At 37.7% G+C, this 24,268-nt stretch overlaps 1 protein-coding gene across 1 annotated transcript in view; it reads right to left on the reverse strand.

Moving 5' to 3' along the window:
- Positions 1-268: 268 nt before the first annotated feature.
- Positions 269-24,268, reverse strand: part of LOC109240434 — a 51,612-nt gene continuing 27,612 nt past the window's right edge. The window contains 26 exon segments of the mRNA XM_019407083.1: positions 269-1,924; positions 1,926-3,246; positions 3,350-3,531; positions 4,162-4,317; positions 4,412-4,510; positions 4,587-4,932; positions 5,040-5,860; positions 5,957-6,415; positions 6,541-6,662; positions 7,738-7,780; positions 9,373-9,570; positions 10,777-11,046; positions 11,374-11,530; positions 12,234-12,397; positions 12,725-13,565; positions 13,826-14,140; positions 14,220-14,301; positions 14,402-14,691; positions 18,565-18,668; positions 19,888-20,082; positions 20,195-20,845; positions 21,477-21,767; positions 21,883-22,026; positions 22,459-22,567; positions 22,804-22,988; positions 23,065-23,178. Coding sequence (XP_019262628.1) covers positions 548-1,924; positions 1,926-3,246; positions 3,350-3,531; positions 4,162-4,317; positions 4,412-4,510; positions 4,587-4,932; positions 5,040-5,860; positions 5,957-6,415; positions 6,541-6,662; positions 7,738-7,780; positions 9,373-9,570; positions 10,777-11,046; positions 11,374-11,530; positions 12,234-12,397; positions 12,725-13,565; positions 13,826-14,140; positions 14,220-14,301; positions 14,402-14,691; positions 18,565-18,668; positions 19,888-20,082; positions 20,195-20,845; positions 21,477-21,767; positions 21,883-22,026; positions 22,459-22,567; positions 22,804-22,988; positions 23,065-23,178 — 9,036 coding nt within the window. The 3' untranslated portion in view covers positions 269-547.

Genomic DNA, 24,268 nt, shown 5'->3' on the forward strand with positions numbered 1-24,268 from the left:
GCTGAATATCTCCATTCCAAAACGTTAACATAAGTCCTGAGGTAAAATACTCTTGCCTTTTCCAATATTTCAGAATGTATTACGGCTCTATCTATTCATAAAATAAAGAAATTTCAACATTTAGTAATGCTAACGCATGTATAAACGAGGTACACCATACGGCAAAATAAATACCTTATAGAAATATAGACTACTTTTCGCCATCATAAGTTTCAATAAACATACGCTACAAAAAAAAATGAGGACCACAACATAGATAACCATACGCTTTTAAGGAGCTTTTGAATGCTCGAAATGATCATTCCAAAATTGAGGAAAGCAGCCTCTAAGGGAAGATCCGTAACATATCATTGTGATCCCAAGGGTACAATTATGTACATGAATACACAGTTCTGACTTTACAAACTACTCAAGACAACTTTTCAATTAAGATGGATACAATTATGATGGAAGCAGTGCCACAAACCAGCGTTTCTCCAAAAGGGAAAGCAAAATCAAGAAAGCTGCTTTGTTTATTGGGTTAGTACCTGGAATATAATCGAACTTTCTACAGCTCAATGTGAAGCTGTGGGTCATCGATAACTCTCATTGGCTTCCAATCCGATTCTTCTCTTGGCTGCCTGAGAGCAACAAAATGAAGTGCATCACTGCGCACCTGGTAGATATGACATGCCCAGGGATATGAATCCGGCGCTGCCCAGATCTTTTGTTCTTCAAATACTGTCTCCTCGGCCAATGTTTCTGCGACACAGTATGCAGCATTTGGTTCCGGCTCAGCAAAATCAGGTACAGCTACACATCCCGGAGATACAAAGCCCTCAGGAGCATGAGGATGCCAAATTGATATGGGATTGGTGTAGTCATCCGAGCAGTTCCTCCACACCAGGTCATAACCGACTGGGAGGGCAAACAACTTGTCAGAATATCGGTATACAGCTGAAATATTAGGAGGATGACAACCAACACTAGTAATATCCCCAATTGAGATGTACCCATCGAGTAAACAGGAAGGGCGCCAAATACTAAAGATTCCACCATCTTCTGAAACATTCTTCTGGCACAATGTACAACGACCTTTCAACTCTCGTCCATTGCTCCATACCTTGGAAAATGTGATAGCATGTTGAACAAATTTTCTTCTATCAGAGACAGCACCCCAGGAAGCCAGCTCCCTTGATTCAATTATGGCCTTTTTCTGGCTAAACGAATCTCTTCCATCATTATCATTTGAAGCAAAGGATACATGCCTCTGGCTTGAAGGAACCTTTAGCTGCAGACATGCCACGTCAGTTTGGTGTGCTTTCCATATTTTACGCACAACCGAACAGATTCTTACAGCTTGAGGCACCTCAGTTTCTTCTTCAGTGTAGCACTTTATTACACGGACAAACTTCTGAGACCTTCGGAATTTTTTGATATGGATGATCAAGTGAGAAGGTCTAGGGTAGCCAGCTTTTGCTAATTCAAGTGCCATGAGTTCTTCCCAAGGTACATCCCACATGATTTTACAGGGCTTCTTGTCCATCTTATCAGCAGACACACACTGGAGGAGCATTACACGTTTATTAGTCACTAAAACAATCCGCTGATAGGGAACCATAAAGTGATTTTCATAATAATCAGACAAGGCAAATTTAGAAGGCTCTTTAAATAGTTCAGTGCAACCAAAATGTCGGCTTTCTTCAGCAAGGTGTAGTATCACTTGACCTAGTGCTTCTCGCTCGCTGTAATCTCTAAGTATATTGTCTGCATGAATAGCACGGGGATTTCTTATCCTGTGGAAGGTAGTCTTGTTACTAAGAATTTCTATGCAACGAGAACAACTTGCACCAATCCCATCGACAGTCAATGAAAAGAAGTCCAATGCTCCAATCACTGGTTGAGCAACAAATCCCACAACAGCTCGTCCAAGCCCATGGGCAAAAGCCAAGAAGGCCATCTTGTCTAGCACTCTCCACAGGCCTTGTCACAACCCCAGAAACTCCAAATGCAACACCTTGTGCTAGGGCTTCAGTCCCTTGCCTGATCCCCTCACCAACTCCCGTTATTCTTCTTGACCATACCTGCTTTGATCGCAGCTGGAAAAACAGTCCATCTGTTGATAGTTGAGCAAAGCCTTTGCTGAGAGAGGCTAAAGTTGAACTTGTCATACCCAATACATCCACTGAAAATATTAAGAACAGAGGGTTATGAATTAAATCTCTCCAAATACGATTTCCCACTGCAGAAATGACAGAGCTTTTTCTCATAAATCTATCTCTGCGGATCACTTTCCTTAAATGGATCTGTATTTTAAAGGCATTTCCAACAGCCGACAGCACTGGGCCCCAAACGCCTAGAACCCCATCTGGTCGCTGAGCAGGTGCACTCTCCAATGAAACCTTCAGCCTTAGTTCAGATATATCAATCAAGTCTACACGTATTTCAGGATCAACCTGGCTGACACTAGAACTGTTTGGTAGGCGATCTAGTTGAAGATTGTTGTAGAAATCTACAAAAGCCCAAATTATTGGCTCATGAATGTTAAGCCTCCAGCATTTATCTGTTACCCTTACATAAACATAAGGGTATACCTGGACACCATCAATGTTCTCATTGCGCACTGTAAAGGTCATCTTGAAGACTGGATGATGCACATCAATGTTTTGTTCAGGTGCCAGCAGTACAGGCATCAATGTGAGAGGCAGTTGATTGTCAAGCTGCAGGTACCCCAATATAAGCTTAAACCTGCTTGTGGTTCCACCATCATATCCTGTAGAATAGGATATGAAGACTCTGTCCAGATACAAATAGGATAGTTCTCTGGGTCTATGGTCCACAAAAGAAACCCCAATAGCACCCAACTCAACTGTAATTTCTAAAGGAGATCCATTCTCCTGCATCTGGTTCTGTATGTGAGAACTGCCAAGATTTCCAACCTCTGCACGAGACATGTTCCCTTCTTTTGAAATTAATAATGCTGCTCCCTCGTCAATAAACCTAGCAACCCTGACATCAGCCATATCTATAACATGGAAAAGCAAGCCTGATCCATCACATTCAGAACAGAACCCTGACTTCTCCAAATCAAATTTCCAGACCATAGAGCTATCGCCACTATAAATCTCAGCATCAATAAGTTTTTGGCCATAGGGATTCTCGCATGAAAAGTTTGTGGTTGAAAGAGGCAGTAACTGGATCCATGCATCATTGCCAAATCCATATTGACGAAGTCTAATGACCATCCTCCTCGTCCTGTTCACAATCCTATCAAGCATATATAGCAGATTAACCAGATAGAATTGGAATTAATCAGAAGCTTGAAGTAGCAGAGACTGCGACCGTAACTAAAGAAAGGTTAATTAGGTACCTAATTGGACCCCTTGTTGATCCAAGGCGAAAAACAACTATGAAACGCGATCCTTCCTCAAAGCCACGAATTTCCATCTTCAAAAATCTTCGCGTGCCATCATTTCTCCTCAAGACAAGAGGAACTGTGTCCTCCTTAACAATTTGAATAGGAAATGACCAATTTGTATCATCCAGTCGGACCTTCAAAATTGATATGATATTGTAAGTGAACTTGCAAGCTATCAGCTAAAATAATGCAGTCAACTCTGACAAACTACAATGACTAACGGTCAAGAAGGCAGAAAAAAGAGGAATTATGCGGCATTATTGACATTTCCTTTCCAGAATGAACACGCAAGAAACTTCACCAGGAAATTTACTACATATCCACTCTTTCAATCTAGCACATCCTAAGGCCACAATTCTATGCCATGGTCCATAAACTATGGTCACACAGGTAATCCAAATAGTACCTTGTTTAAACAAATAGTCTAAAAGTGCATGGTAGCATCTATAATGGAACAAAATTACTTTGATTAAGGCATCAGAAATGGCACATAATACTTATATAGCACCATAAATACACTAAATGTCCAAATGAGAACTGTATAATCATAAGAAGGTTAAGAGATACATATTCCTCTTAGAAAAATAGAAGATCAAAAGACAAAAGAAGACTATTCGTATCATTCTGTTTTCAGAAGACGGTAAGAAAGAAAGAAGAGTGGACTATGTGTAAGACACACCATATTAGGGATGGATTTTCCAGAGAAAAAGCATTCTTTAATTTAATTAGCAGTTCAGATAACACAGTATAGAGAATCTACTCACCTGGAGTTCATCAGGTCCACCCGTGTCGCGATATATAAATGAGACTCTGGCATCAGATGCACGCAAAATCTTTGGCTCATCTTCGCTGCTCAATTTCAAAAATATGTCTTGACCAAGTCTATTGGTAAACGTAACAAATGGTCGAACAGTAATAACCTGACAAAAGAGCAGGTAAATAATCAATAAAAATGTTTGAATTCGATTTTATAGAAGTTTGAGAGCGAAGCTGCTGCTGTTGTTGAAACAGAACCTTTGTTGGAACAGTTTGATAAGGGCAAGGTTTTGATGATACAAAAAGCCGCATGCAATTTCCATCAGCGCTGTAGGCGCAGAAATCCAGCGAGCCATCCTAATATCGAGGACAGATGGATAAGTTATAAACTTGGATAAAACATAGTATACCACACAAGATTAAGATTCTTTACCATGTCACCCAACGGAGAAAGATCTTTAACAGGACCAAAACTCTCCTCACTAGACAGGTTAATTGATGCTGAAAGGCCTAGTAACTTGAAGTTTAAAACAGACGCAATTGTATTTCCTTCATATATTTCCTCCTCAGAGATCTCCTCCAGGACAAGTTCATTATTCCTTTTAGATAGCAAAGGGAAAGCAATCTTCTTTGTTGTCCGCCCACTCAAATCGATAAGCCTGAAAGTAATAGGTGGACATCGTCCAACTGAAAGCCAAAAAGGAGCATAGACCTTGGTGATCTTTGCTTGCAGAGGCCTTTCATGGGTATGCACATGTTCAGCAATTACTTGAACAATCCTGCACGAGCCAGTAGCTTAAGGCATTAAGAATGAAAATTAAATTCACCTATTTCACAAAATTAAAGGAAAGAACTTAATCAGCTCTCTCTTATTTTCTTTTGAGACCTTCCAGAAATTGAGCTTCTTAGATTTATTGTCTTTGAAGGTGCCTTCTTAGGATGGGATATGAGTATAGCCTCCTGTAAAGAATGTTAAGAAGTTAACATCATTTTAATGCATTCCAAGAGACACTAGAATCAACTGAGTTGANCCTCTATCGCAAAGTGAGAAAAATGGCCATCGGCTTGCATCTCAAGAACAGAATATTCAGCAGCAAGAGGAAGAAAATTGGTAATCGCAAGTGGTGGCCTGATCACGAGGGTCCAATCTTGAATAGGATCAGAGTGCATGTCCTTTGCAATCTCTGTTGCTTGTATGCTCAAGCAGAACCACATGCCGCGGTTACTATTGGATGAGGTTCCACTAACTACAGGGCAGTATAGGAGTTTCTCAGACTCACTGAGAATGGACACAGATATTCCAGAGTTTTCTGCTGGCATCCCAAGATCCTGAGTGTTTCCAGACATGTCCATTACAGAACTCCACGAATATTCTCCAGTTTTTTCCAGGTTTGAAGGCCTCACTTGCAGTGCGTAAAGTCCAGAATGGGTCAGGACAGATAAAGGCAAGGGAACAACTTCACCAGGCCTTACAGGCCCAACATAAATATGAGCCTGGGGATCTCTCGGCTTGCCTTTCCTATTCCTAAGCCACCGCCTCTGTCTTGCATAGTTTACAGATTTTAGTGGATTGGACGACTCTGGCCATTTCAAACTATTGAAATCTGGAGCATAAACCAATCCATCAGCAGTGTTCACAGAATTATTATCTACATGCCATTCATCAACCCATTCCCAGCCTGATGGAACCTCAACTTCATTTCTCCCCTGCCCAAATGACAGATGTTGATGGCTTAAGACCAGAAATAAGAGAAACCAATTGCTACATTCAGGCACAAAAGAAAATAAAATCTGGAGACATACCTCATTAACGTCAAACCACCCAATATCACGATTATATTTCTGGGTCTCAAAGAACTCATCTGTCACTATTTCATCACCATAAACCTTTTTTCTCTCATCATCATCTGGTCTTCTTTTCTCATTTAAAGCACCGAGGATGAGCTGTAAATCCAGCGTAAATTCGGTGTAGTTACGAACTGAAACTAGAGATCTAATATTGACATATCGATTTCCATCAGCTATGCTCACTTCACTGGCAACAACAGTATTTCCCAGTCGCCAACAAGCAGCAGGTGCAGCATAATTCAGCCTCACAGCAGTCCAAGGTCCCTCCCTGGTAGGACTAATCTGGATAAACCCAGATTTTTTCCGAGTGTTAAAGGACTTCCCACTCTTTTCAACTTCAAGTTGAGGAGACAAGTAAACAGCCAATTTTATTCGTCCTGATGAATTTATTTCTTTTCCTTCACTAGTCATCATCTGCATTTCACAGTGAGATAAGCAAGACACCATAAAAAAAGAAGCTAAAAGGGAAACAGTAATATTTTCGACATTTTCTTTTCAAGGGTAATATACAAAGAAGAAGGAACACAAGAGAAAATCACCATAGACCGCGAAGAAGACAATGCTAGCCAGTTGAGTTCAAGTGAACTATTGTAAGACACTGGATTCTCCTGGGGTCTAGATATATGGTTTAGAGGAGCTGATGAATAACCAACAATATCACCTGCAAAGAATAGTTTAAATTAAAAATATAGCACCACATATTGAACTAATCCGTATCAAGTGGCCAACTCAGGTGCCTGTTAAGCTATAGATACAAATACAACAGGACCGGTAGAAATTCTGATCAGGCTTTAAGCATTAATTTCTAAAAACACATTCTCTCATTTTCCGTACAGAAGCAGTTTGTAGTTAATGAGAAAACCTATCTTTATGATTCGATAAAAGATCCCTAAGCTTAAGCTTGTGGACGAATAAATCCAATTAGAGGAATATCTCAATAGCAAGGGCCACCTCAGAAGCCAATGAAGAGAAACTAATGAATGTAGTAGGGTCAGTTAAAAATCAGGTTTCTACTACGCTTTTACTTGCAATTCAAGAAAATATCATGGGATGTACGCCCCGCAAATTTATGTATGGTTTTAAACCCATTTCATGCTTCCAAATGTTCTATTTTAAATAGTTCCAAGTCAAATGGGAAACTTTGAGAACTTTTCTTTGTGATAACTTACACAACTAATCAATGAAAAAAAGACATGATATCCCACAAAAGACATGAAAAAAGTAGCCCCATAAAAAGATATCAACCTATCCAGTTGGGAAATGTATCATGTTACTAAATTATAATCAGTATAATGAAGTGGAAGCATTGGAAACTCAATTTACTATGAAAACAAGTAGCAGATGGTTTTGTGAAGACACAGGTTCCAGTGATGAAGAATCCGTATGTGGCCTTTATCCAAACACGCACAGTACACGTCTTAAGTTAAACTTTTATCTAAACATAAGCTGGCTGCAATTAACCAGATTCTGATTCTTTCTGATAAGCAGATTCAAGAATGTAACTAGACTTCCCAATTACTGCTCTTGACCTTATCATAACAATTTTTTCACTATCATTCCACTCATTAAATAACCTGTTTTACTGATTAACCAAATTTAAATAAGTTCGTCAGTTCTTGAGTGTGACCAACAAAGAGAAGATTTTCGGATATATTGGAACTCTTCATGGCTTGAGTTCATGAGAATCGGAAAGTGGTAAAAGGACAAAATCCCCAGAAATCAGTAGCTAAGAATACCTCTTCCCATATCCATCAGGACAAGCTCCAGAATGCAAAAATCCTGTTCGGAAATGGAAGCACATGATCGAAAATTTTCAGAAAACAATGAGAAAAAAGCCAAACTTCAAATAAATTGCAAGTTAACAAAAACACCAAACAATCTAGAAACCAAAAACATAACTAGTATATACAGAAATTCTAGAGAGGAGAATTTACTATAGATAATAGATCCAAATGTTGCGACATCATAACCTTAAAAGACTTGTGTCTATATGTGTTAGACATAGATGGCAGAATTTAAATAGTAAAAAATATATGGCAATATCCATCGACAACTACAATACATGCACGTAGGTGGAAAATGCTACACTTATATTCAGAATTATTGGAGGGAAGGATGGCTTGGGGAGGGGGGGAGGGTGAAAGGGAGCTGGCTGCCCTTACTTATCTATATTTGAAAAACAAAATTATCTATTTACTTAATCCTTCATAATTCAGATGCTACCTTCATTTAATGTCCTTTACTATATTTCGTTTGAGATCTAATATAATGACATGACCTTAGGGTACCAGTTTGGCTCTCAACTACAGGGTGCAATGGAAGGAAGATGTATCTTTGATATGCTTTCTCTCTCTTTTGTGACCACTATATGATCCTAAATGGTACCAAGCACACATCGAGAGGGGGCACAATGTGATAGGCAAGTCAAATGGATTTTCTCCTTGTGTTGGTGATTGAAGATCCTCATGATAAAGCACATTGAAGAACCTTGACTCAGAGAGCCGTTCAGTGTTGTTATTATATCTGACAAGTGCTATGTGATCACCAGTTGTACTCAGTGCAGTCCAGCCAATTGCTTAATAATGTATGTTCCAGCGACTCCAGAAGCAGATATAAAAATGTTAGTGTTTGCAGGAAACAAAGAATATAGATTGCAGTGGTTAAGCATAATATGAGCGGATCGTTTTTTGTTTATATACAATTGAAAACAATTTTCATTAATAAACCCTTAAAAGACTTTATTTCTGTATCAAAGATGGAATAAGCAAGAGGAACACAGCACCATACAATGGAGTTCAATCCGAGAAATTCATGTAATTATCTATAAAACTTGGAACGTCACGAGGTGCTACAAATGTTAACCCCCCCTCCCCTCAAAACATAAAAAGAGCATTATGGAGTATAGAATACTCTGTTTTCAACACCTTCAAAAACTCTTCCATTTCTGCCTCACTACAGACCCTCCCCAGACCCCACTTGTGGGACTATACTGGGTTGTTGTTGTTGTTCTGCCTCACTACAGTTCACAATGTAATGATTCTCTCATTTGTATTTGCTTCTTTCAACCATTTCCAAATTCAAGCTATAGAAAGAATGACTAAACAACTTAACATAAGAATCTTGCGAGCTGAAATTGAGTAACCCATTACGGCCAACAATTCATTGAATCTGAACTTTTAGATGATTATTTATTAAAGGATCAATTGATTCAATTTTAAACTAGACGCCACCTCTATGGCACTAAGCATTCTATGAGCAAACAGAGGTATATGTGGTAATTGTTTATGTATAGGGCAGATGTAATATCATAGTAATATGATTTCATGATGTACAATTCCTACAAGACTTTTGTGGAGGCAGAGAGTACAGACCGGTGAATCAACTTTGAAGAAAAATACTTCATTCCATTTCACTGAGATTACATCAGAAGATATAGAACCATATGAGTTATTGCCACGAGTACGTGCACTTTGTTGAGTGGACAGAGATTGACAAGGGTGACTCTCATCTGGAGCAAGACGGACTTCTACTGCATACTCATGAGAAGACAAGCCTTCAACCTGTTGGAACTGCACTTCAAAGCCGTAAGTGTAAGCTAAAACAAAATAACTCATACAACAAGATTTCAAACAAAAATTAATAAACATGTTATAGATGAGCCAACTTGTTAAGAATTAGCTGATTCCAACTAAAAGTTGCCCAGGGCAGAGTATTCAAAAGCTAAAAGCGCCAAAATCTGTCGGAGCTTTAAGCGCAAAGCGTAATTAAAGCTTGGGCTTCAGCGACGGTAAGCGCCAATGCAGAAAATAAAAAATAGAAATGTAATGCATTGAAGAACGGAAAAATTATAATTAAGCTCTATGTATGCTGATGTGACATTAAAGCTAGAACCTATGGGTGAAGGTGCTCACGCCTTAACAACACTCGGTCAGATACAGGACACTTTTCTTTATTTATTAACCGGTTCGGTTCGGTAATTTATTCGTTTGTTAAAAAAATAAAATTAAAACATACCCTAATTATTCAGTATGGTTATAGATTTATAATGGAACCTACAGTTTATTTTAAAAAACAATATCGGTTCAGTCAGTCAAATTGGTTTTCAAAAAACCATTGACACAACCATAGGCTATGTTCGCACTCCATACTGAAGACATACTTCTAATCGCTAGATGTTATTGAGGATAGAATCTCAACAACCACTTCCCCGGTAAATGTTTCTAGGTAGCAAATCACTTAGACCCTAACTACTTCGCAGGACTACCAGTCAAGAAGATGATTTTCTTCTCTCTCTCTCCAGAGCACAACATGCACAAGTATCACGGTTTTGTTGAATTGTTCAATACACGCCCTCATGTGTATGGTTCAGAACTTTTTCCTTAGTCCAAGTCCATAGAACTATTTTTTTATGAAGGGTAACAGTGAAACTCGACCTAGGATCTCTACTTGTTATAATACAGTATTGAATTGTGCAAAAACCTTAGTTATACGCTACAGCTTTTGAAGAGGAAACACGATTTATTTATTTGTCTTCAACAATTTTATTCTGTTATAGAAAGTTCTTAATAAAGACATGAAATAGAGCAGAATTTACATAGACCGTCTCATGCCTTGAAAAAAGAAGCAATATGCAACTCCACAAACATCAATTATGAAACAGCTAGTAATTTTCTTAACTTCCACGTACTCTATTAAACACTCTCAGAGTAATTTGATGCTGATGTATTTTACACAAAACCTTTAGCTTTTCTATTAGCATTATCAATGAAACATACCTCTGCCTCTGCTATTATTATTGTCAACATTGATTTGCCTTTTTCAAAAAGACTTCCGTTCAAGTGTGAATCCAACATATTCTTTGCAACAGGTACTTTAATTGGTTTGCTATCTCCAGACGGCATTTTAGTTATGCTTGGTAGTCCCCTGATTTCCGTAGCTCTTATGAAAATGTCCTGACCAAGTTTATTCTGTGGGATAATGAAATAATTTCTTCTGTGATGAACATCAATGATGGACCTGCTTCCTCCAATTGGTGAGACTGCATCCTGCCAAATAAAATTCGAAAAACGGGGATATGTCTGTCACTAACAGGAGGAGGAGGAGGATATGCTAGATATCTCATACACTATCTTATGAAGTACAGTTGATTGGAAATTTAGTTTGATTAATTTCTTAAATTACTCAAGTAATGTGTCCCAGATATTCGGTAGCAGGAAATCAACAAGTGGTAATATCTCATGTATATGTACGAGTAACAGCAGGTAGACAGAGTGAAATTTATAGTGTCAAGTAATGATATCCTTGAATGTGTGTGCTCCATGGGGAAGAAATTGATACCGGGCTAGAATATTTATTAAAGTAAGAAGATTTGCCTGGTAGGATTCCTTGACATTGCTCAGATTATTCCAGCTGGCATAAGCCTGAAAAATTGTGTTGGCATTACACACAGATATATTTAAGTTCAAATCCCCAGTAGATGCAAGACGAAGCTGCGAAGCTGCACCAGGAGCATTCACGTCGTACTGATACCTGAATATTTAAAAAAAAAATCAGTCTAAATAATAAATCCTAAAACTGAGGTCCTCTAATACATGCTGAACATTCTGCAAAAAGAAGGATTATAGGCTAGGCTGAAACCAAATCCCCCCAGTAACTACATCTCTCTGATAAGGACTATGCAATGTTGAACCCGAAATATAAGTAGACCTCTCACAAAAGCAAAGTTTGCCAGCCAAACACAGGCATAGAATCCAGAGTAGGAATAATTGACAAATCATTCTTGCTTCCAGTGTACACACAATTCGTACTATAATGACAAGGTTGAAACAAGTAAGTGGTCCAGACCACAGTTATGATCCAAATTATCGAAGGCCGAAAAAAAGGTCATTGCAATTGCACCTGAACATGTATAATATGTTAATTATTGGAAAATGAAACAATATTTGGGCAAATTACCACAAAAAAGTGGTAATATTTGGCAAGACAAGTAAGTAACTTGCTCTTTGTCCACAAAGTAGATAAGTTGAATGGAGTTAAATAACTTGCATATAAACAGTCGTTCCACAAGCAGGTAATGTATGGATTTCATCTAAGAAACATGAAGAGGAAGAGAGCATTTTATACGGTGTGTCACGGTAGAGTACCAGGGTCCCAAAATTCTAGTTTCTATTGCAAGGAAAATATCAATGTAAGAAGCACCGGGAAGTTCACAAAAGTTTCGAAGAAGAAAAACCTCAATAATCCATCAACTGGCTCCAAAAGAGGTTCCCAAGAGTCATACTTATCATTGTATGATCTAGCGGCCAAGGAGAAGGTCGCACTGGAATTCAGATAGTCAGACCTTTGATGTAGATTGAAAGTTATGCCACTGAAAGACACATTACATAGAGGAACCATCTGCAGATCGAGTAGAACAGTAGAGATGTCAGTTGACAACAGATAGACCCTGCCAATGTAATCTAGAATAACAAATAGCACGTAGAAGCATTAATGTTTTGCAGTTTACATGTGTCTATAATCCAGAATAATACATTATTCTTGATATTATAGCAAGAAGATGCCACATAGGAGAAACTTCTAGTAATACAAGTTGAACAGAAAATGTTTTGCGGTTTACATGAGTCTATAACCTAACAGAAGTATCGTCAACACAATTGCTGTTTATACTATCAATAATACACCTAGTTGCGGAAGAAACTAAAGCTACTGGAAAGCTTAGATTACCAAGCCACCATAATCATCAAAGAGGGCTGCAGAGAATGTTCTGATTTCTGCGTCAACCACCATATCATCTGGACCACTAGCCATATCTCGATCAGCAAGCTTTAAAGCAAGCCTCTTCGGAGGCTTCTTGAAACCACTGCGAACAATAAAGGTTCCTAACTCATCTCCAATAACCCATAAACTAAATGGCTCCTTCATAAATTTAGCATCAGATGTATCCCAAATGCTTTGTTCCGAAAATTGATCACTGACAACAATATCACTGCGGATGCATCTTAAGGAGTCAAAATCAGATTGCTTTGGTGCACCTTTACAAGCTATACAACCCAAGGACACAAAGCCTGGAGGAGGCTGAGGCATCCAAAAAGATATACTATCAACTGATCTATGTTTCTTCATCTGTCCCACAAGCTTAAAATCTGAAGGGGCTTTGTAAAGCTCATCACAATCATGAAGTACGATACAAGTATTTGGAGGCTCATACCCTTGAACTGCAATATCACCAAAATATACCTTCCCTTGAGGAATAATAGGGCGCCATATAGATAATTTCTTTCTAGATCCAGAACCTTGATTCCACCAAATTAACCTAAATGTTGCAATGGCTTCAGACCTGCCACCAGAGTTTACAGTGGATGACCTCTCTGATTGAACTGCATGATTACGACTAGAGGAAGCCGCGGTTTCTGAGCTCTTTGATGTTTCAGAGAAATCTCTGGGAAGCCCAAAGAAAATATGCCGAAGATCATATGCTCTGCCACACAACTCCAAAGTAGTTGGATCTGAAGGCAGGAAGGTACCAATGGAATTATCCACGCGCCAGAATGCCAATTTGGAAGATCTGGGACAAGACTAACTACAGGTTAGAATACATTTTATATTGAACTGAAAATCATATGTTGATATCTGTAACTGCATTACAGACCAGTAAAATTAAGTACAGGCATGCAAAACTAATATGAGTCGTATCATTAGACTTAAACTTAACTTGGAAGAAACGCACAAGACAAGAACATATTTGTTTTACCACGGGTGTTAAATAATACTTCCACCTATGATCCCATGAATTAGAAAGAAAAAAAATCAAATAACTTCACATACCTACTCATAATGTCAATATTAACACAATCTCTCAGATCACATGGTGAAACTAAAGAAGCTAAGATGCACCAGGCTGACGATATTGGAGGTTGCATCCTTCCAGGAGAGACTACACAGCCCACTGCAACATAACCTTTAGGTGCTTTAGGGAACCAAATGGAACAGCTGCTATCTTCTTCAGATACACACGTGGTTGTACCCAATTCACCATCCTTGTATGAGGATGAGGGCCAAATAAGCATGAAAGACTCTGGCCTCTTTACTCTGACAAAGCTGGTATTCACAGCAATGATTCCTTTTGTGGGTGGCTTGTCGCTGTTGAACTAGAACAGTTAGTGTCACAGGCAAATTTGCAAAGGCAATAGAGAAAACGAATCTGCGGAGATTTACTTACGTTGGTGTCAGATAGTCACCAACTGTCGCATAACCAGGCGGAGCACGAGCTCTCCAGAAAGCATATATCTGGTTAGACGGACCTGTGATGAAACAATCAACAAATGTCATTTTCATCAGTTTAGATCTCTCTTTAATGCATGGATAAAGTAAATTACTAGGTTTGGATGCACTGGGTCATACTTTTGATTGTCCCAATTTTGTCAAACTCGGAGCACACCACCGTCATTTTCTTTGATGTGGTCCTCAAAAATGCCAAAATATCATCCTCAACTTCCAAAAACAGTCTTAAGATGCTGAATGAAAAGTTCATAAAAATATCGGAGACAGCCAACTGTATATTTGACTTTCCGGAAGCATTAGAGAACTTCACAGAGGTATCAAAAGGTTCCACTATTCTAACTCCATTGCTCTCCATAGTTAATCCAAGAACATTTGCATTCACATCAAAGGTATCTCCTTTTAGAACAATCCTGGAAACATCATGGTCAAGTTTGTTACATAATACTTTTAAGAGAAAGCAGAGCAAGGGACGACCAGGCGTCCTCAAGTTACACTGAAAAAACAATAGAAAGACCAGATAAAATGATTACTTGATGATTTATGAGTACAAGACACACCTTTTTATAGCAATTAACTATTACATAGTGCTTTGTATATATTAATAGGCTTAGTGTCCCACATTGGAACATAGGTAGTATGTATTGTGTAAAGTATATGTATAAATAAAGCTGCTCAGCGTAAGGAAATAGTTATGACACATCGCAATAATATTTTCCCGTGCCTGTGTTTCTCACATGGTATCAGAGCCGGGACAATACCAATTCTTCATATACCCGATGTTGGGCCCCGATTATATTATCCACGCTCTAGATATCCCAGTCCTGAGCATGCAGGGGAGTGTTGGTTTCACACATGATAACAACTACTACTACTACTAATAAAAATAACTTAAAATTAAAAGTAATATTAAGAAAAAGTGGAAGCAAAGACTTGTACTTTATCCCCTACATACACCGGAGGCATATTTTTTCAATTTCAACAACATCGCAATTACGCGAGCTAAATCCATCAGTCATTACAGCGAAAGCCACAAGGACGGATGGAAACACACATAATGTTAGAATAATGCATAGTTCAATGTCAAAACCAAACACCTCATCATAGTCCCCAATCAAAAGGATGAGGCAAAGACCAATATGAGATTTATCGTTCCAAACAAAATCTTAAGTGTTTAGATGAGGTTGATTCATTCTTAAACATGGACCTGAGCAAGCAGAGGTCTTGTATTCAATATCACTGTCACCCGTGATCAAAAAGTTTTCACAAACTTAGCCATAAAAGGAAATCAAGGTAGGGGTAAAGTCTGCGTACACAATACCCTCCTCGGACCCCACTTTGTGGGATTATACTGAGTTTTTTGTTGTTGTTGTTGTAGCCAAAAAAGGAAATCAAGCCCGTACGTGAAGGAATGCATTGCAAATCCAAAATAAATAGAAGTTCTCACAGTTTTAAGCTTTTAGAGGAGGCAATTTACACAAATGGACAATCTTCTTTCTTACACTTAATGCAAAAAGGAAATATCATCCCTGTTACCACTAAATTGAAACAAGTAGAGGATGCTTAGTCTGCCGTGAGCCTCAACTCATAGAAAATCTTGAAAGGAAGCTTGCTTTGCAAATGAAAGGTAACACAAGAGCTCTTGTACACTAGAAACAACAGATGACAGAACACTCATGATCTCATATTAACTTGATTAGTCTTTGATAACTATATATTCACCTATTCTGAAAACCAAATTCTACTAATTATAGATTTTTGTCCAACATACAGGGTTTTCCCTAAGATCAATGTGAGAATGAACGGGAAAAAAATCTAATTATTAACAATGATACAATGAGCTCTATATATAATACATATTCTACTCCTACTACATATGGGTTTAGGACATATTCTACTCCTACTATATATGGGACTAGGACTATTTACACATAACTATCTAACACACCCCCTCAAGCCGGTGCATACAAATCATATGTACCAAGCGTGTTACGTATGTAACTAATACGAGAAGCAGTGAGGGACTTGGTGAAAATATCTGCAAGCTGATCATTCGACATACAAGGCCACCAGACTCCCCCTGAACAACAGAACCAGGTGGTTGCTGAAAAACAGAAGTTGGCCGAATGTCATCGGAAAATTTTGAAAATAGTGAGACTAAGCCGAATTCCACACTACAAAATAGGTTTAAAACACCACAAGAAAACAGAAACTTTTCTGGGGAAAAGTGCACTGTTCACGCAGGAAAAAAATTGCCAGAATGGCTGCGCCGAAAAAGTTATTGTAGTTCGCCAGAAGGTCTAGCGGCGCGTGGAGGCGTGCTAGTGATTTTGTGCCGGAGCAATGGACTGGGATTTATTCGCCTGACTTATCGGATGATGTTGGTTTTCGCACAACACTTACCGATGAGGAGATAACGCAAATCAATCTTGAGTCGTCAACCGGAAAGACACACGTTGACTGACTTTTCTGTTCTGATGGGACTAGAATTTCTGGGGTTTGGTCGCGTAAGGGTTTCGGATCTGATGGTGGTACTGGTATATGCACAGTACCACTGTAGCAGTGATGAACCCTGGGAACAAGACGAAGTTGCCGGAAAATTGCACGGTGATGAGATCTTTCTTCCCGGATGTCGCTGGAATGACGCACAACAATAAGTTTCTCACAGAAGCTCTGATACCATGTGAGAATGCACAGGAGAAAAATCCAATTATTAACAATGATACAATGAGCTCGGTATATAATACATATTCTACTCCTACTACATCTGGAACTAGGACATATACTGCTCCTACTACATATGGGACTAGGACTATTTACACATAACTATCTACAATCATCATCCTTTACACAGAATAATTGTCTTTTTAGTTGAAATTATCATTATTTTGACAAAAATTATAACGGTCTCGCGCACATTGCCAACCCATTTTCGTGAGAAAGTTGGCATCACAAGTTCAATCTTCTAGCTTACCTCCATTGCCATCCAAAAAAGAGGATAACACAATAGGGTCATAGGTAATCAAAAGAGGACTTCCCAACAAAAGCATCCACAAGTAAGAGGACAACACAGAATGGTACAACAGACAATGGAAGCTAAAATGTCAAATCTTAATATCATATTGAAGTACTCTCACCTAGAAAACCGAAACACCAAAAGACACTAAAAAGGGAACATCAAAAAGGGGTAAACACAGAAAAGAAAAGACCACTACGATTAGCGAGTTGTAAATCAAGTTCCCCTCAAAGCTTCAAATGCAGGATACCTTACTTAATGTCCAACACAAAAACAAGAAGCTGATTGAGATATATAATTGCCTCAAGAGAGTATATAAAGGCAACAAAAGGAATTTGTAAGGTGGGTTTACAAATGTCGTGAGCCATCAATTGCCTCAAGATTTATGGTTAGATGCATAAATATATTTCAAAAGGTATCAGAATCAACCTTTTGTAGGCCGTTCTTACTACCGTAAATCTGTATTTAATAAACTTGTGAACTCTAAAGTTGAGCCCCACATGAAAGAGGGTGTTTGGAGATACATTATTGTTTTTCCAAGGGAATTCAAAGAGTTTCAAAAAGATCTTGAGTTACTCTACCAGTTGGCTTATAACTTTCGACTGGATACATAGATTCTTTCCTGTAAACTACACATGATAAGTTAATTCAATCTTCTAGATGCATTACCAAGACTAATCTCGATCATCACAGTAACAAACGAAGGAAGAATTGATGAAGTAATCTAATTTCACGTGTCATACCAAAAACATTTTAAAAAGTAGAAATTGGTTATTGCAGTAGCTAGCATCATTCACCAACTCATTTGAAAGTATAATAATGTCAAGTATCTTCACTAAGCATTCTTAATCTGAAGAAATTGCATAATCAAAAAATTAAGAGAGCTTGCTGAACACGCCATTTGTCGCCATCTTATTGACATTAGAAGCTTACACCGCTAAAATCCCTCAAAACTAATTGAGAGAACCATTTTTAGAAACTAATTCAACAAACAAAGAATCAAGACTCTAACCAATCAACACATAATCAGATAAATCATCAGTAGACTAATATAAGTATTATTCTAGAGAGAAATGGAAGGACATGTTATTCCTCCTCGATAGGCCTACCTAACCAACTACCATGTCCCAAGGAAGCTGATAGAGGACTTCCATGCACAAATTGGAAAATCCATGAAACCAGGTAGAAATATGAAAAACATGCAATCCCCAACAAATACAAGTAAAAAACCAAAAATGGAACACTGTAATACTTAGCAGAGAGAACCAACCTGCAGAAGGCGTCCAACTGCGTGTGCAATAATTTGTTCGAAAGGGCAGCTGACTCTCCCACACTTCTTGATGTATTATAGAAGGTAAGCTCTGGACCAATAGCCTGTATTTTGTTCTCCATAAGATGTAATTAAAATTATAGCAAGTTTAAATTTCCATTAAATGACTCCTCCTAATTCAATGTACCAGATCATCAACACTATGTTTGGTCGAGATGAAACAAGGACAGGTGGGAGAGAGGGAAATAACACAAGATCGTTATGGTGATTTCCACCGCTTAGCAAGGAAATTAAGGACGAGGGGTAGTTAAAAGCAGACAGGTTCAGTAATCAATTTCCTACTGCTTTGAAATTGGACATAAACGAGGAAACACTTTACTTGCCCTCAAGTTGTATCAAAAAGACTGGATCTAAATGAGTAACTCACACCAAAAGAAGCAAAACCTAGAGGTTTTCTCCCTTTTATCCTTCTTCTCCATCATAGAATCAAACATAGTGCAAACAAACTTCACATGCTAAAACAACAAAAACAAAGCAAGATATATATGCTGTATAGTAGAGTCAAATTACTATCCAGATTGCAGACATTCTAAAGATTAAAGGAAAAGCCTCCGTTGATAAAAATGGCTGAAATACTTCAACTGTGATTCATGTCAGCAATGATAGAATTGAGAGAAGAAATAAGTGTGCCTTCCAAGTGACAAAAGTTTGCTTAAAAGATATAAATTTTGGGGGCAGAGAAAGAAAGCAGAACTTGGGAAGACCTTGTATTTTTGGTGCTAAGAATCCTCATATAGATTAACATTTTTGTCCAGCAGGCTTCAATGATACTTATCATACGCAAGGTCTTTTACAATCACTGTTTCCCAACAGATTTTGAGGTAATTATATCCAAACTGACTATGTTGAGAGGACCCATGATCTGAACCTAAGGCCACTCATGGACAGTCAATCTGCTGTTCTTAGTTACTGAAAGGCCTTCATACAACCGCTGTTTAAAAGGGCTACAGCCCTAAACAAACAAATGGCACCTGCTGGAGGAAGGATACATGAACACCAAAGAGCAGCAAACACTCTTAAACGACTACCATCAAACCATGGTGTGATTCACAATTATATCATAGATAATAAGTGCCTTTCCCTTATCAGATATGTGCCCAGGCCTCTTAGATTGTAGATACTGAAGGTCATATTTTTTAGAATACTTAAAGAGACTTGTGCACATGGCAGAAAGGCCATATATGAACTATTTAGTGTATTGCTTGAAGGAAAATCTTTTACTGGTATTGCAGAAAGAATAACAAAAATAAGAGAATATTTGACCTTTAGCTCAAATATAAACTCTGCAGATCTGCTGACATTAGTATTCTGAGATGGCACAGCATCTACGGTCACTCCAGAATCATCTTCTGATGGTCCTTCACATGAAGCTTCATCAAAGAAGACTCCATCATCCTCTGAAGCAGAATAGCTGCTATTGGATCCAAGTAAAACGCATGAATCCAAATATTTTCCATTCTGAAACACAAAGAAAAAGAAAACCAACACGGACATTCCATCGCCGTCAAAACAATAAAGCTTCATAATCAAGATTCGTGTAATAAACAAAACATCCGTTTAGAGGACACACCTTGATCTTGACATTCTTAAATTGCAACTTCTTTCCACTTCCAACATAAATTACAGCCTCTTCACTCGGACAAGAGAGATTTTGTCCTCTCCTATCTTGCAAAAACAAAGTTCCCCCTCTGCCATCATATGTGAAAAGGTCATAACTTTCATCATCGACAACCAAAGGTCTCTGAGGAGAAAGTGAGAGTTCAGCAGAAGGCTGATTATAAACTGAGTCATTAAGAATAACAGCATCTACAGCATGAGCAGAACTTCCAGGGTCATCGTTTGCCAGCATACTTCGAACATTTGGTACAAAGAACTCAACAACAGCAAGCAGAAAATCAAGTGCAACTAGCAGTTGTGGCCTTTGAATGAAGAGAGAAAAAGATGTCAAATTTTCATAGAATCTTGCATCAAGAATAACCATTGCAGGTACGAGTTTCATGTCCTTGTCACTACTTGTATTGAAGGCCATGCCAGCATATTCACCAGCATCAGTCACCGACTGTGAAGGATTGTACCCAATTGTTTCAGGCTTCCGAATTGCCAACCTGAGTTCCTGCTCTATACCTTCACGATTATCCATCACAGTGAAATCTTCGAGTGTCGAAGACAGAAACCCTTCTCCTGCTGTATTGGATTTGTAGAGAAGCCACAGACCACTTACCTTAAAAGCAAAAATAAGATCCGGATTCAGAATTTGGCAGGCATAAATTTAATAGATTAAATGATAACAAAGATTAAACATATTTGGAAGATAGTGACGATGTGCAAAATTCATGATTAAAAAAGAGAGATAATAAAAATAGATATGATTCAAATTCCAAGAAGATCATGAACATCACAGTATGTATACAACTATCCAAAATATTGCACTTCATGCATATTTAGTTGAGATCAATTTATCAATAAGTGAGACAATACGTGTATGCATAACTGCCTAACCAGAACAAAGGTAATATACTTCATGCCGATATGTTCGTATTCTAGCATCTCCTGCTCAAATTTACTTCACTAATTAGACAAAAATGGCTGCCGGACAAGTGTCAAACATGCAATAAGACCTATTTCCTCACTCTGTCTTCAATGAAAATGCATGCAAAAATCAGCAACCTGTTTTGAAGATGTGCCCATTATATTGTCTTAGTGACATCTATTGACCCAAGAAACATCTAAAGACATTGCTCTTTCCTTTCACAGAAGCATGAGATTAACAAACCGGAATAGCAAGATGAAAGTACAATTTGAAAGGATAACAATAATAACAAAATAAACTTAAATAATGGAGTCTCAATTACCTGCATCGTGGCAAGCGATGCATCCCTTGTCAATCCATAGTGAAGAACAAGCTCAAACAGATCAATAGCAATAGAGACCTTGGCTACAATCCACTTATCTTTATATTCAGCCTCAGATTTAACAACATCAGAATTTCTCACTGACAAATTTTGTGTCTTGACAGCTGAAGATGATGAGGCGTCATCTATTAGAGGAGGCACAACATTAGGAGTCTCTGAAAGATTTTCTTGCGCACATTCTGCAATTATCTCATACTCCCTGCTTGATAGAGCAGCTTTTAATTCTTCAACCTGAAATATTCAAATACCATGAGATTGAGACAATTTGATCTCGAAAACAACAAAATTCTAGGTAGTGAACGATAGAAAGAACCAAACTACAGTCAGAATTATAGTATAAAAGTACCTTGATAGCAACTTCGATACTAGGGATTTGATGCAATAGGTCCCTCAGCGATCGCTGTATAACAATTGAAACTCCATTGACATCTTGGACTATACTTTCACCCAATTCTGAGCCAGCACCCACATTCAAATTGATGTCCTTGACCTACAGGAAGGTATATATGAAACAAATTCTCAGATGAATGTATGGAGAGTAACTTAAAGAAAGGGACAACTAAAAAGAATACTATTATGGTGTCTGTCTATGATACCATTGAGCCTACATTGTATAACGCAAGCCCACCAAATTAACAATCTGCAGTAATCTATAACTTCCCTGTTTAAAGGATACTCTCTTTGACAGACTTGCACAACCTTTTCAAATGCTATTACATACAAATTGAGCTTCAAACAGGTTCCCTGATTGGCAATATGCAAATTTTTGCTTCATGCAAAAAACATGCAACTTTGACCGCAAATATGAGATTTTTATTGAGTTATTCCCTTATCAGTGTAAGAATATTGTGATATTAGGCCATTAGCAACTAGCATCTAGATCAAAAACATAACTAACGGAGATAAAACATAAAGATCTTACAGAGATTGTTAATATTTCCATGTGTACAGCATTCATTTCACTTTTGCTACCAGAAAACCACTGAAACCTGTTTTGGACAGTGATGTGAACAACATCGAGCTTCAAATAACTGCAAGAGGAAACTATGAGATCAGCTATGATTATTGTTACACAGATGCGATTAAAGGGTATAAATGTCTAATCCATAATCCATATATCCCCCCAAAACAGATCACAGAAAACATGAAGATACAGGAAAAATCAAGGCAATACATTAGACTTTTAAAATAGAGCACTGCGAACAGGTGCATATTTTAACAGAAGAACTGACTGGAAAGCATCATCACCAGAGAATTATTAACTCACTCAAGGCTATCAGTCCTTCGAGGCATTAAAATTATGGGCTTTCTTAGAGAAAGATCCAGCTTTAAAGCAGGCGATCCTTCAACCTCACTTCTTGTAAACCACTTCTCCGAGTTTGTAACTTGATCGTTTATTCTGACAACATCATTAGAACTGTTTGGAACAAGACCCATGAAGTAACTGACAATCTACAAGAAAATCATAATATATCATGAGATCATATAACACAGGAATAGCCAAATAGAAAAACTAAAGCTTCACTACCTCTTGGATAAAGCGATTCAAATAAACAATCCGCACTTCAGACAGCTGGCCTATAATGCTGTAATCATAACCCATGTAGTCTTCATCATCAACATTGAATGAACAAAATTCTAGCTGCAATCCACAAATAATCTGACCGATTAGTTCAGAGAAACTATCTCCACTCTTCTAGTAATAATATTATTAATTAAATTATGGTATATTGCTCCAATATAGATGATGCCATAAGTAACAAAGGGGATGCTAGTTAAAGTTCCAACTGAGCTTACATGTGCAATCTTTTGCTTTTATAGGGAATTACTTCACTCCTGAAGGTGAAGTCATATTTCATAAAAATGCTACATAACTAACCTCTCCATGTAGAAAATAGATATAGCGTTCGAAATACATGATTTTAACATAGCTTTTGGGTTGAATACAAAAATTAATTTTTCTGAATTTAAAATAGCATTTACATACTCCAAACTACATAAAAATGTATTATATAAGCTCTAGTACTTCAATTTGTTTCCATAAAACTATTGTCTAATAAAGTTATTATTTGACTGATAAAAAAGGTAAATAGAACTCCATCACCACTAACAAAATAGTAAAAATCTAACACATGAATAATTCGTAAATGTAGATACGTGTTCATTTTTTTGAAAACAAAATAAGAAATTGTCCATTCTTGGACATATCAACATCATGTGTAGGCATTATGTGATATCATTGAAGGGTTATTGTATATAGTTGTAGATTTCGTAAAAAATATGTTAGAAAAATCAATATTGTATAAACTGACAGTTTGAAAAATAGAAAAGAAAGAGCATTGTCATAACGCAAATTAAGCATTAGTAATACCATTCGAAGCCAATGTTCAACTCTTTAATTCTAGGTATATTCATAACAGTTATACCATGGACTATTGACATGCATAGAGTTCTAAACAAAAAATCCTACCGAATAATCTTAGATTATAGAAGCCCGACTCTTCTTAAGACTAAGCTCTAAGTCCTTGTCTGCCTCAACATTCTTAGGACCAAGGATGCAAATCTTATCTCATTCACTCTGAACTTTGATTTGATTCCACACCTACTACACAGTAAAGTCTTCTTACATTGCAGTCTCCTAATCATACTTGCAGTTTCAACCCTAATCTTTGCTTTCATTTCTACAGAAAGTTTTTAAGGTATACATTTATTCAAATTCAAAAGAGACACTA

This window comes from Nicotiana attenuata, unplaced genomic scaffold (assembly GCF_001879085.1).
Source record: "Nicotiana attenuata strain UT unplaced genomic scaffold, NIATTr2, whole genome shotgun sequence".
Lineage (NCBI taxonomy): Eukaryota > Viridiplantae > Streptophyta > Magnoliopsida > Solanales > Solanaceae > Nicotiana > Nicotiana attenuata.